Here is a 13211-nt window from a genome sequence, read left to right as displayed (position 1 = left end):
CCGAATGGCAATAGAAAGTGCGGAAGCGGTTCTCAGGATTCGATATTCACTGCCAAATGGATGCATTTTTGTTCCCACATCGGACATGTTAAAAATCTTTACGTGTATGCTTTAAATAATAATAAGAAAAGTGAATATGATTGTAATAATTTTTTATTGATTAAAAAATAAAGGAATATGTACTTTTGGGGTTTTATTTCTTCTTTAAAATAAGTAAAAACTGTCTTGGGTTTTTTTTTTAAAAAGCTCATTTCCAGAGGTTTTCGAAAGAAGTCGGGGTGAAATTCACACGGACATCTGACAGCACTGCTTCAGAGCGTAGATAATACACATAATGTTCAGAAAAATATTGAAGTTTCAACATTTAAACTTCAATTTCTTCGGATTTTTCGTAAACTGTCAATGTATGTAGTATGTATATTGTTTTAGGTAAATCAACAGAGATCCAGTCATCAAACATTCTTAGCTACTCACTTAATTCTTAGTGAATATCTGTGACCTTGCTCGTTCACGAAGCCCGCTATAGAAAGCAGAGTATTAAATACACTTGACATTGGCGAAATCTAAAAGGAAACGCCATAAACCTAAGAGATAGATAGATAGATAACCTGTCAATTAATAAATATTACAGTGTTTATATGCAATAGATTGATCATTTGTGACCTTAACATACCTCATTGGTAAGTAAATTAAACACTGTACGCATCTTTAAACGTTTGTGTGAATTTTTTAAGTCTGCAAAAGTATTGTTCAAACAAATGCATTTTATTAATATGCACAATTCGCTTACGTGGACTAGGATAACTAATAACTGAAATGAAATATCTAATTTTAATATCTTTTATAGCTTTCCAAGGAACAGAAAAAATGGTAATGTCTTAAATGTACAGATTTTGTATACGATTTATGAATAGAAATATTGCACTTTGAGGTTAGGTTTTATAACTATATCAACTTTTATTACAATCAAAAGTAAAAAATAAACTCATGTCTGTTTTTAATTTATTAAAATATATCATCATATTAAACAAGATTTTTTACAATAAGTAGTAAATTATTTTCTGGCATGATACAATATTAGAGCTACAGAGTGCAATATAGTAGCTATTTTTTGTATTTGTTTTATTGCATCGATAACCACTAACCAGTAGACTAGATCACGCGTAGCTTACTGTGTAGTTCCTAAATTAGCTTAATTGAATGCCCTGAGTAAAAGAGGAATGGAATTTTTTTAGATATTAGTTTAGATGTGTAAACTTTTCCACAGCCATCTGATACCAGTAACTAGAACCTATAGACAAAACAAAAAGAATGCTCTTAAGTACTTGGAAACATAATCTTAAAATTGAATTTTCTGAATATATTATTACTGTGAACTGATGATAAGCCAATAGAAAGTAATTTATGTTTGAAGTGTTGTTTGTTTCTCAATGTAATAATTAATTAGTGGCATTTACTAATTCCTGTGGTATACAAAATCTTTGTATGATTAAACAAATACTATTACTTATTAAATTAATGTACTAACCATTAAAAGTAATAATTATTTTGTAGCACCATTTAGTTTTGCGAAGTGGTTCTAGTTTATATATTACGTTTATCTCTTATTTTCATATTCAATTTATTCAATTTTATCCAATTTTATCTTCATTTAACACTTGGTGAAATAAAGCAATAAAAAAAATTTTTTTTTAAACCATTAGATCACAGTATAATGTAATATCAGAATATGAATCACAAGACTTGTACTGTTCTGAATTATTTTTGAGTTTTTATTACTGTTGCTTAATGTTGTCAATGTTGCTATGTCTATTTTAAGTATAGTGCACTTTCCCTATTGAGAATTGCATATTTCAAAGAATATATCCATATTATTATAATGATTATATGGAAAGAACCATCATAGTTGAAATTTTGACCTCATGACTCAAATAGAGATTATGACATTCACATATCTATGTTCTAGTAAATATGTAACAACAGCACTTAATTTGCAATTTAAATAAATGAAAGAAAACACATTTGAATGGTAACTAATAAATATGTTGATATGGTAGGTAGATGCTGAAAATTATCTGGTTCAACCTGAGAAACCTTTCACTGCAACTCAAAGGAGAAGAATTAGAAGAAATAGATTAAGATTTGCCAAAACAGACTGTGTAGATATCCTTTGTACGATAAATAAAATACAAAACAAAACAAAAAATAATCCTGAACAAGGACATATAGCAGTAATTGAAAATAATAAACAAGAATACAAAGTAGAGGATGCCCTCCGCTCAGTAGTCATAAAAGATTTTGACGAAAGTATATTACAAAAGATGTCTTCTAATGAAATCCCACCAAAGTCTAGAGATGAAATTAAAGCTGCTCGACAGGCAAAAAAAGCTGCCAAACTAAAAGTAAACAACAAGACCACTGAAAATCCTCAACTGACAAAAGAAATAGAGAATCTTAATGAAAACAACATAAATTCTAAACCTAAAGTAGAAAGCACAGATGAAGTAGACAAATCTGTTGTAATAAATCCTAATGCTGTAGATATAAGTACTAGTAGAGAACAGATCAAAGCAGATAGAGCTGCCAAGAAATCTGCCAAACAGTTAAAGAAAAAAGGAGCTGCCGATGGTGAAAGTAATGTGCAAAGCTCTGTAAAAAAAGAACTTAAAGAAGATGATTCTGTGAAACAAAATGAAGATATGACTGTAAAAGATGTTGTTGAAACTTTAAAAAACATAGTTAGTGTTGCCAAGGAGGTTAATGAAATTACGACAAAAGTAAGTGCCTTGGATTTGGGAGGTAAAAAGGTAATTATGTGGATGAAATAGTCATCCTTTTTCGATATTAAACTACATTAACATTGCTTCTAAATTCCTTGAATGACATTCCCAATGAAATTGAAATTATATTTGATGTAAGCTTATTTAGAACAAGAGGCTTAAAATTTGTTTACCATACTTGAATAACAAAATACAACAATAAAATTTATAACAGATATATAAACTCCATATTATGTTGCACTATATAAACTCAGAGTAACTGTGATAATATATTGTCTTTTGAATATTCGTTTAATAGATATAGTTTCGAAAACAGTGTTGACATTACTAACAATATTGATATTGTAGCAAGAAGAGACAGGCAAGAGTAAAGCAGAACTTCGGGCTGAACGACGCGCCAAACAGGAGGCTCAGAGAGCTGCCAAACAAGCTGCCGAAAAAAAAGTAGTCAAGCCTAAACTTGAAGCTCCTACAGTAAATGTGGATGTTCCGAAGAAAGAGGTAATTTTGAGACTTTTAAATTGCCTTTAACACCTAAACTGCTTTTTAGGACACTAAATCGAATAGCGGAGATTGAACTTAATGCAATGTCCATTCTTATAGTTCACTATCCCAGACATCACATTTTGTAAGCTAAATGAGGGTAGTTTGAAATTATAGATAGATACATAATCAGGACTTTTTGGCCAAAACACCAGGAGTGAAGTTGTATGATTTGTTTTATTTTGTCTATTTAGTGTTTCTTCAGGTCTAAATGTGTAATAACGGTGGTTTATTAACTGTTTAGTATGTGTGAATGTGCACAAATGTGGGAAAATCAAACAAAGCTACTGAACGTAACTTCTCGGGATCCACTGAAAAAGTCTCATTAAATTACCACCATTTTACAGAGATTATAATAATATTTCATCCCATATCATCTCATTTCATTTCAACGCATATTATCATTTTTCATAAAAATAAGAATATAAATTAAGATAAGACTTGGCCTAAAGGTCTTAGATACCAGGTCATAAAATACACAATCAGTACCACTAGCTCATTCACATTATGTTAATAGTTGGTGAATTTTGTTTTATAGCATAAATTAGTAAACAAGCTTACAGCTCACTTGGCTGGTTGAGTGGTGATTAAAGCTGATAGAGATGGGAAAGGAATGCCACCAGTCACCTTAGGTCCTAAGGTTTAGGATGTGAGGTCAAAATAACAATTGTTTTCTAGAATGGCTGTCCACCCTTCAAACCAAAAAGCATGATTGCCTGAATAGATTCTAAATGGCCAATAGGTTCATCATGCAGCATAATATTCTCATTAATTAAAATCCATTTGTTCTTCATCTCAGGTCAGTTCCGAATTCTCTAACTGTGTTATATATACACTTCATAATTATATTTCTTAAAATACAGACGGCCTAGTGTAGACTCTATTGACAATGTTATGTTCAAGTATTATTATTGTAAATTGTGAAATTTCAATATACCTAGTCTTGCCATAAATATTGAGACCAAGGAAAAAAAAATCTATTGCAAAAAACATTTATTACTTTTACAGTGTGTTAGTTTAATACATAAATATAAAACAGTTTAAAGTATAAAAAGCTTATTCGAAGTGGTCTCCATTGGCTGCAATACAGTCCTTTAAACGTTGAGGCCAGTTATCAATAGAAGCACGCACTCTTTCCATGGGAAAAATTTTCACTGCCAATCGTACGGATTGTTTAAGGGACTCCAAATTATCATGGCGTTTAGAACAAGCCGTACTCTAAAACTGACCATAAATCATAATCCAGCGGATTAAGATCGGGACTAGACGACGGCCAGTCTTCAGCTCTGATGAAGTCCGAAACGTTCGTTTCCAACCAAGACTGCGCAGACCGAGGTTTATGACCTGGCGCCGAGTCTTGCTGGAAGGATCATTCTTGATTATTGAACATGGTGTTGTTAAGGGGCTTCACTATCTTTTGCTTTCGGACAGGATTTCTTCGAATTCTTACTGCTTTGACCACCTTTTTCGTACGAACACTACGTGGACGGCCAGATCTTTTTCTGTCACAAACAGAAGAGCTCTCATTGCACCTATTAATAGCCCGGTACACAAACATTTTACTAATACCCAAGCATATGCAGAGTTTTAAAAATTGCATTTGGCTTCATACCTACTTTGTGTAATGCAATCACAGCGATTCGGTTCTCTTTATCTCCCCACTCCATTTTAATATAGCAAAATATTGTACAATGTATTGGCGCCAAAATGAGAAATCTCAATGAGCAATCATATAAAAATGACAGATTCCAAATTAAAATGTAATATTTTGTTTATTTTTAATTGTAACAGTATTTATGGCCAGACTATTTAGATTATAAAACAACATTGCAGATACGAGCAAGGCTATCAATGTGGTGCTTACGATTTTTTTTTATTACAGGAAAAAGTTATTAAATCAAAAACCTTGGAGAAGTCGAAAACAAAGTTGCAGCTCGCACAGCGCTTCAACTGGTTTCAGCATCTTTACACTGAGTTTGACAAGAATCCTTTGAAGAAGATACCCATTAATTCCAAGTAAGTGCTGTAAGTAAATGGATATCTGTGGGATGTAAGTTCAACTGCCTCGCTACGTTTTGGCAGTGATGATCACCATATCATCATCATTGCAGTTTGCTGTTTTAATATTTCTTTATTGAAATAATAGGCAGCCGAGCCTGTGGCCTTCGCATGGTGAGTGGTTACCATCGTTCATAGATGTGAGCGACACCACGTACCACAGCGAAGCTTTTGTCTACAGCTGAGTAGGCTCCACATTTGAGCTTCGTCTTGAGTGTAGGTGAGCTCACGGGGCTCAAACTGGGACTGTTGCTAACACTGGCCCTAGCAAGGGCAGAGCTTCGCAGAATCTACCACCGGATTGGAAACGCGACCCACTGAGAAGATCCGGCGAGAAACTCAGTGGGCTGTGTCTATGGGTGAATTTACTCGTCGAGTCCTTTATTGCAAGCGTAGGGTGCGGCGAGGACGGTGACCGGTAGGCTCCATAAACCTTGTTTAATGAAAGACAAGCCATAACAGACAACAACAAGCCACAAATACTAAGTGCATATAGCAAAGGTGCTGAGTCCGAGCAGGAATCGAACTCGGACTCTGCAGCGCAACAGTCAGGGCATCTCATCACTAGGACAAACGATGCGATGGAATAAACAAAACAATCCACTTTAAATTGTTTTAGGTCAACTGATATGAATTGTCCGGTTAATTGTCATCTATTCTCTTGAAACAAGTTGCTTCTCAATAAATCGGAACGTTCGAGAACGATTGTTATATGACCATTTTATTTAGATAAAAAAATACATGTGTCCTTAAAATGGAAAAAAAAATCTTTTACATATACCTACGCAATGTGCCAGATAGATGTTTACATCGCGTGATGTTATTTGGGATCAAAATAAGTAACCGAACCATACCATATACAATAACGACCAGCCAAATATGACATTTTGGGAGGTTTGACGACAAAGGGAAAATCTTCCACCGAGCGGGCGACATTGCTCGGTAGACCGACAGCCCAAATGTTTATGTTCGGAACTTGTATAGATGCAAGCTGCCTTCGCTGTAATAAAAAAAAATTATAAATAAAAATTTAAGGTGACTTTCAAGGTATCCTTAACTTACAGCCTACACCCCGCCATCGTGAAACTTGGAGTCCAGTTGTCGTCGCGAGTGGTGAAGGGATCGAACGCCAGATGCATCGCTCTGCTGGACGCCCTCAACAAAGTATGTATCTTGATGTAATGCTAAATCGCAATTCGTGGACATTCTTGAAAATACGTTTTTGTTGAAGACTTTTTGGCGGAAACGTGAGGAGTGAAGTTGTGTGATTTGTTTTATTTTGTCTATTTAGTGTTTCTTCAGGTTTAAATGTGTAATAATGGTGGTTTATTAACTGTTTAATATCTGTGAAAGTGCACAAATGTGGGAAAATCAAACAAAGCCGCTGGATGTAACTTCTCAGGATCCTCCAAAAAGTCCACTGAAAAATCTCGGTAAATGACCACCATTTTACTGATATTATATTTCATCCCATATCATCTCATTTCATTTAATGTCATCCCAGTTGATTAATGTCTCAAATTAATCATCTTCATTTCATTTCACTCCATATTATCATTTTTCATAAAATTAAGAATATAAATTAAAATAAGACATGACTTGAAGGTCTTAGTTACTAGGTCATAAAATCCCTTAAAAAAATACGTTTTTGTAGTTTACGCCCTGTACGCATAGACATCAGAGGGTGAATGCTGTAACACACCTCCGGACGTGAGGTCCCGGTGGTAGAACTGCCGGCTCACTCATCAAACCGGACCGCACGACTGCCTCGCGACAGGGTGAATGCTGTGACCCACCTCCGGACGTGAGGTCTCGGTGGTAGAACGACCGTCTCGCTTTTCAAATCGGAACGCACGACTGCCTTATCACAGAAACAGGCAGAACAGTGGCACTTAACCCGCGGGCTTACAATCCAAAAAAACGTTCACTATTCAATTACACTATAAATTAAATGAAAGTGCAAATCAAAACTCTATTTAACACTTAGAACACTTAACGAACACTTTAAAATTCTCAATTCACTTCTTCCGCTTCGCTTCAGGTGATTCGTTCGCTATTTCGCTTAGTTCGCAAGTAGATTCGATTACTAACTGCCATCCCTGCAGCGCTTTTATAGTCGATGCAATATCCCTAGGTTTATCGAGATTATTCTGGGCGAGTCGAATATACGATGTGTATTTCCACTATCACACAATAGATGGCGTTGTATTTCTCGAGAGTTCTCAATGTTACTAGTTCCTTTGATATTCGTTTCTGCTATTCGGCGATAGATGGCGTTAATAATGCCGACGTAACAGTATGTTAATACTTTAGGTTGAATTCTAAGCATGTAACTAAAAAAATAATAGTTTAAAAAAACAAAAAATATACGCTTTTATTTCATATTTATTAAGATTTATTGTCTATTTTTTAGTGGGATTTTCTATAAAAGCGGTTTTTTTTAAGTTTTTTTAAACTATTATTTATTTTTTAGTTGGATTTAAATTTTTTCTATATTTTTTTTATTGAATTGTCATCGGTCCTTAATAACTATACCAAATTTCGTTTCGAGTTAATCCGACATTTTGAAGGGGGTCAAAATCATGTTCAAAGATTCCGTTACAAACAGACATACCTCTGAAGCTAATAAAAGCGTATCTTTATTAGGCAAGGCAAGGGGATCTAAGCCCATACAGCCTTGTCAGTTCTATCCCATCATCTACAACGTAAATGCGCCACCCACCTTGAGTATAAGTTCTAGTATAGTTACAACGGTTACTCAACCCTTTAAACCAATGACAAGAGCTACAAGAGCATCTTTGATTTATCCCGTGCAGATGGTGAGGGACTACGTTCTGCCAGCGAAGACTGAGTTCTCCCGCGGCCTGGAGTCGCACCTGGCCTCCAGCCTGGAGTTCCTGTGGACGACGCGCGAGCCCTGCGCCTCGCAGATCAACGCCGTCAAGTTCTTCCGGCACCACCTCGCGCAGCTACCCAACAACGTCGACGAGTTCGATGTGAGTACTCGGAGAACGGTATATCGGATGCAGGTAGGAGGAGGTGCACGGATTAAAACAAGCAGATTAGTGAGAGCAAAGCGATGCTTGAGCGTGGCGTGCGTGCAGTTTTGGCGCGTGCGGTTACGTAGGAATTTTCGAGAGGCAGCGGTTTGGCTCTGCCCCTGGCATTGCTGAAGTCCATGGGCGACGGTCACCACTCACCAACAGGTGGACCGTATGCTCGTCTGCCTACAAGGGCAGTTTTTTACTGGTGGTAGGACCTCTTGCGAGTCCGTGCGGGTGGGTACCACCACCCTGTCTATTTCTGTCGTGAAGCAGTAACGCGTTTCGGTTTGAAGGGTGGGGCAGCCGTTGTAACTATATTTGCATTTACGTTGTGGATGTCTATGGGCTCCAGTAACCACTTAACACCAGGTGGGCTGTGAGCTCGTCCACCCATCTAAGCAATAAAAAAAAAACTTAAATTCAAAATGTTGTTCTAACCAACAAATACTGAAGTTTTCTAAGATGATTAGATAAGCTGTTGTGAAATAGCTACTGACAAAAGCATAGCGCGCCAATTTTAATATAGCAAGTTCGAACTGTTACTTATTTTTTTCAATTATCAATTTCAACTTATTTACCAACAATTCACATACTTATAACATATCTATTTTAATTCTACAGGCCAAAAAAACCCTTCAAGAAGAGATCGATCGCTACATCAGAGAACAGATCGAAATGGCGGGAGAAGCGATCAGCATCGCCGTTAGAAACAAGATCTCCAATGGCGACACTATACTCACTTATGGATGGTCTGTATTACGGGTGTAATGGCGTTAGAATATATATAATACTAGCTGACCCGGCAGACTTCGTAGTGCCTCAATCGTTAAATAAAAGATAAATAGAAGATTTGTCTACCTTTTAAACAATCTCTGGACTTCCACAAATAATTCAAGACCAAAACTAGCTAAATTGGTCCAGCCGTTCTCGAGTTTTAGCGAGACTAACGAACAGCAACTTATTTTTATATATATATACTAGCTGACCCGGAAAATGTTGTTTTGTCATATAATTTATTTCTAGGAAAGATAAATAACCTAGGTACCGATTGCAGCGCCACCTGCGGGGCTGATTTGCCACCCAAACGAATATAAAAAAGGGTGCGTGTACTTATGTACGCGCGTAAGAAGTTATACTTTTTTTTTTTTTTTTAAATATTAAATAATTAATAATCAATATTTAACGTTAATAATTTAATAATATTTAGTATGAATTATATTAAATAATAATTTTGTCATTTATATTACTAAAAAATGAACGCTAATAACACTTTTTTACGAGTGTATATGCGCGAAAGTTCACCTGCGGCTATATTCAGACTCGCCAAGTTACGTCGGTCGTATTGTAATGAGCGATTTAGTGGGCAACTTCATTCTGTTAATTTTGTGTCACGGTGCGCGCTCATCCGAAAAATTTCACTCATCAATTTTTCATAACGTGCCTAAAGAAGTATAACTTCAAAAATATTCATTCAAATTGGTCCAGCCGTTTATGAGGAGTTCAGTGACGATGTTATTCCTTCACCGTGGAAGTTAATCGTGAACATTTGTTAAGTACGTATTTCATTAGAAAAGTTGGTACCCGCCTGCGGGATTCGAGCACCGGTGCATCGTTCGATACGAATGCACCGGACGTCTTATCCTTTAGTCCGCGACGACTACAACTCGACGTTCGTTCCCCAGCTCGTCGCTGATCGAGCAGATACTGTGCGAGGCGTGGGAGGCGGGGCTGCAGTTCCGCACGCTGGTGGTGGGCTCGCGCGTGTCCCCCGACGCCGCGGAGATGCTGCGGCGGCTGTGCGCGCGCGGCCTGCCCTGCACCTACGTAGACTTCACCGCCGTCAACTATGTCATGAAGACCGTGAGTCTTACTCCCTCATGCTCATACCAAAATACCTTTTTTTTCCTACCTAATCTGATAGATAGCCTTGAGAGGCTATATCAGCGTAACCTTGACTAGTAAGTGAGCTCACGGGGCTTAAACCGTAGTGATGCTAACACTGACCCTAGCAAGGGCAATGCTTCGCAGAATCTACCACTGGATTGGAAACGCGAGCCACTGAGAAGATCCGGCGAGAAACTCAGTGGGCTGTGTCTGTAGGTTAATTTACTGGGAGAGGGGAACGATGACCGGGCAAAATACCGAGGATGTGGTGCTTCAACGTTAAATCGGACACTATAATAATAGAGCTAAACATCCAAAAAAATACTCTCTGCCATCTGCCAAGAACGTGTTAAGAGCTTCTTCGGGCACATCATGCGGTCTCCCAGACATGAATTAGAGAAGCTCATTATTTTGGGTCGCATAGAAAGCAAGCGCGACATGGACAGAACACCAGCCAGATGGTCAAATCTGATAAATTTTTTAAGGGATTTTATGACCTGGTAACTAAGACCTTTAAGTCGTGTCTTATTTTAATTTATATTCATATTTTTATGAAAAATGATTATATGGAGTGAAATGAAATGAAGATGATTAATTGAGACATTAATCAACTGGGATAAAATAAAATGAAAAGAGATGAGGTGATATGGTATGAAATATAAACTTAGTAAAATGGTGATCATTTACTGAGATTTTTTCAGTGAAGTGTTTTGGAGGGTCACGAGAAGTTACATCCAGCGGCTTTGTTTCATTTTCCCACATTTGTGCACTTTCACAGATATTAAACAGTTAATAAACCACCGTTATTACAACATTTAAACCTGAAGAAACACTAAATAGTAATATGTTTCTATTTAAATGGTGGGGCAGTCGTTGTAACTATATTGAGATCTTAGAACTTATATCTCAAGGTGGGTGGCGCATTTACATTGTAGATGTCTATGAGTTTTTTTAATTTATTACCCTTGTAGGCAGACGAGCACACGGCCCACCTGATGGTGAGTGGTTACCGTCGCCTATAGACTTCAGCAATGCCAGGGGTAGAGCCGAGCCGCTGCCCACCGTAAGTTCCTAATAACTACTTAAAGCCAGGTGAACTGCGAGCTCGTCTACCCATCTAAGCAATAATATATATATAAGTATGTTAATATATCTGATGGTGTGTCGGTGTGCAGGTGAGCAAGGTGGTGCTGGGCGCGGGCGCGCTGCTGGCCAACGGCGCGGTGGTGAGCGCGGCGGGCACGGCGGGCGTGGCGCTGGCGGCGCGCGCTCGCAACCGCCCCGTGCTCGTCGCCTGCCACACGCACAAGTTCATCGACAGCCTCTACACCGACGCCTTCATGCACAACCAGATAGGTAGACACCGTGTCTGTGCACGCTTTTTTTTTACCTATTCTAGTAACCTCGAGGGGTTATTCTAGACTAGCGATGAGACATACTTGCAAAATTGAATACCAGTGCTTCTAAATTTAAAAATATGTACTTGAAAGTATACGTACTGCTTGAGACGCCCCGGTGTTCCAATTTGAAATTTACTTGCATAGGAATTCAACCCGTATTTCATGACGAATAAGGAACAAAATCGTATAAATAAAAAAAATACCTTGAAGTTAAAGTATTATTTTATTCTTAATAAGATGTGAATCATTTTCCTGTGCTATATTTTTTTTCTGTGAGTGTTCAAGTTTTTTGAGTTCAGCACATGACATAATAATATACTTTCATACTTCAAGTATTTTTTGCTGGTACGAGGGTATCGCCATATTATCCCCTCATGCCATCGGCTCATGTACTAAAAAAAACTTAGATAATTTTCCTTTGTGTTCACCTCGAGGTCGTAAACGCGATTAAACCGTTAATTATATTTTTATTATTTATACATATTTGTATTTACTAAATAATAATGTAGAAATTATAAGTAATAATCCTAATTTGTTTTTATTATCAGGAGACCCCGACGATCTTCTGGAAAAATCGGATGATAATTCACCACTAAAAGATTGGAGATCGAATTTAAACTTAACACCACTGAACCTGACTTATGACGTCACACCTCCGTGCCTCATCACCGCCGTCGTCACAGAACTTGCCATATTGCCTTGCACCAGCGCTCCCGTTGTACTCAGATTTAAACTCTCCGAATATGGTGTATAAAGTTCTAAATCAATCGTTTATTATTAATAGTATTTATATATTTGCCAATATTTTTATTATTGTCATCTATTACTACTTAATTATCGCATGTGAAGCAGATCTCCATAAGTAGTATCGTGTTATCACCTAGAAAGGTTAATTTTATTTTAGTAAAAAAACTAAACAAGTCAGACTTATAAAATGTCACTATATATTATTTAGCAAAAAAGAAAACTTGATGCTCAAAATATGTAATTGTGTAGTAAGCTGATATCCACCATAATGAATTAAAATTACTCACTTTGAAACAAATTTATATCTACATTTGCTTGATATAGTCTTCTTCTTATTTAGGTATAAATAAGTGAATTTTAAATATATATTTTATTAGTTAATATGTATGGTTTATTTTCGCTTGAAATATGAAGCTCGGAACTATCTTAAAATCTAAGTAAATTAAGAATCTTTTATACGACTTTATAGCGGCGTGCACGTGAGCAGTGCACCTAAATATAAATTTATTGGACAGATTCTTCAATATTTTTTTTCCTTGCTGTTCTAGTAACCTCGGGGGGTTATTCTAGATTCGCCGAGCTTGTAGGTGAGCTCACGGGGCTCAAACCTGACGACGTTGCTAACACGAACCCTAGCAAAAGCAGTGCTTCGCAGAATCTACCACCGGATCGGAAACGCGACCCACTCAGAACATCCGGCGAGAAACTCAGTGGGCTGTGTCTGAGGGTTAATTTACTCGCCGAGCCCTTCGTCG

The 13211-nt window shown here is 37.0% G+C and overlaps 1 protein-coding gene across 8 annotated transcripts; it reads left to right on the top strand.

Moving 5' to 3' along the window:
• Positions 1-335: 335 nt before the first annotated feature.
• On the top strand, positions 336-12837 carry LOC101745260 (translation initiation factor eIF-2B subunit delta). 8 transcript variants are annotated; one of them, XM_038011340.2, is made up of 11 exons: positions 336-680; positions 848-870; positions 2058-2777; positions 3129-3281; positions 5206-5339; positions 6446-6545; positions 8198-8377; positions 9047-9174; positions 10108-10285; positions 11485-11665; positions 12258-12837. In XM_038011340.2, the coding sequence occupies exons 2-11, from the start codon at positions 868-870 to the stop codon at positions 12461-12463; spliced, it is 1983 nt and encodes a 660-aa protein (XP_037867268.1). In that variant the 5' UTR covers positions 336-680; positions 848-867; the 3' UTR covers positions 12464-12837. The 8 variants fall into 8 exon arrangements, with proteins under 8 accessions (XP_037867268.1, XP_062524534.1, XP_062524535.1 ...); XM_062668550.1 differs by having other exon boundaries at positions 338-680; positions 2062-2777; XM_038011339.2 differs by having other exon boundaries at positions 339-680; positions 2058-2807.
• The last annotated feature ends 374 nt before the right edge of the window (positions 12838-13211 follow it).

Source organism: Bombyx mori, chromosome 5 (genome assembly GCF_030269925.1).
Source record: "Bombyx mori chromosome 5, ASM3026992v2".
Classification (NCBI taxonomy): Eukaryota; Metazoa; Arthropoda; class Insecta; order Lepidoptera; family Bombycidae; genus Bombyx; species Bombyx mori.
The sequence above is the reverse complement of the archived record's forward strand: the minus strand, read 5'-3'. Positions and strand labels throughout refer to the sequence as shown.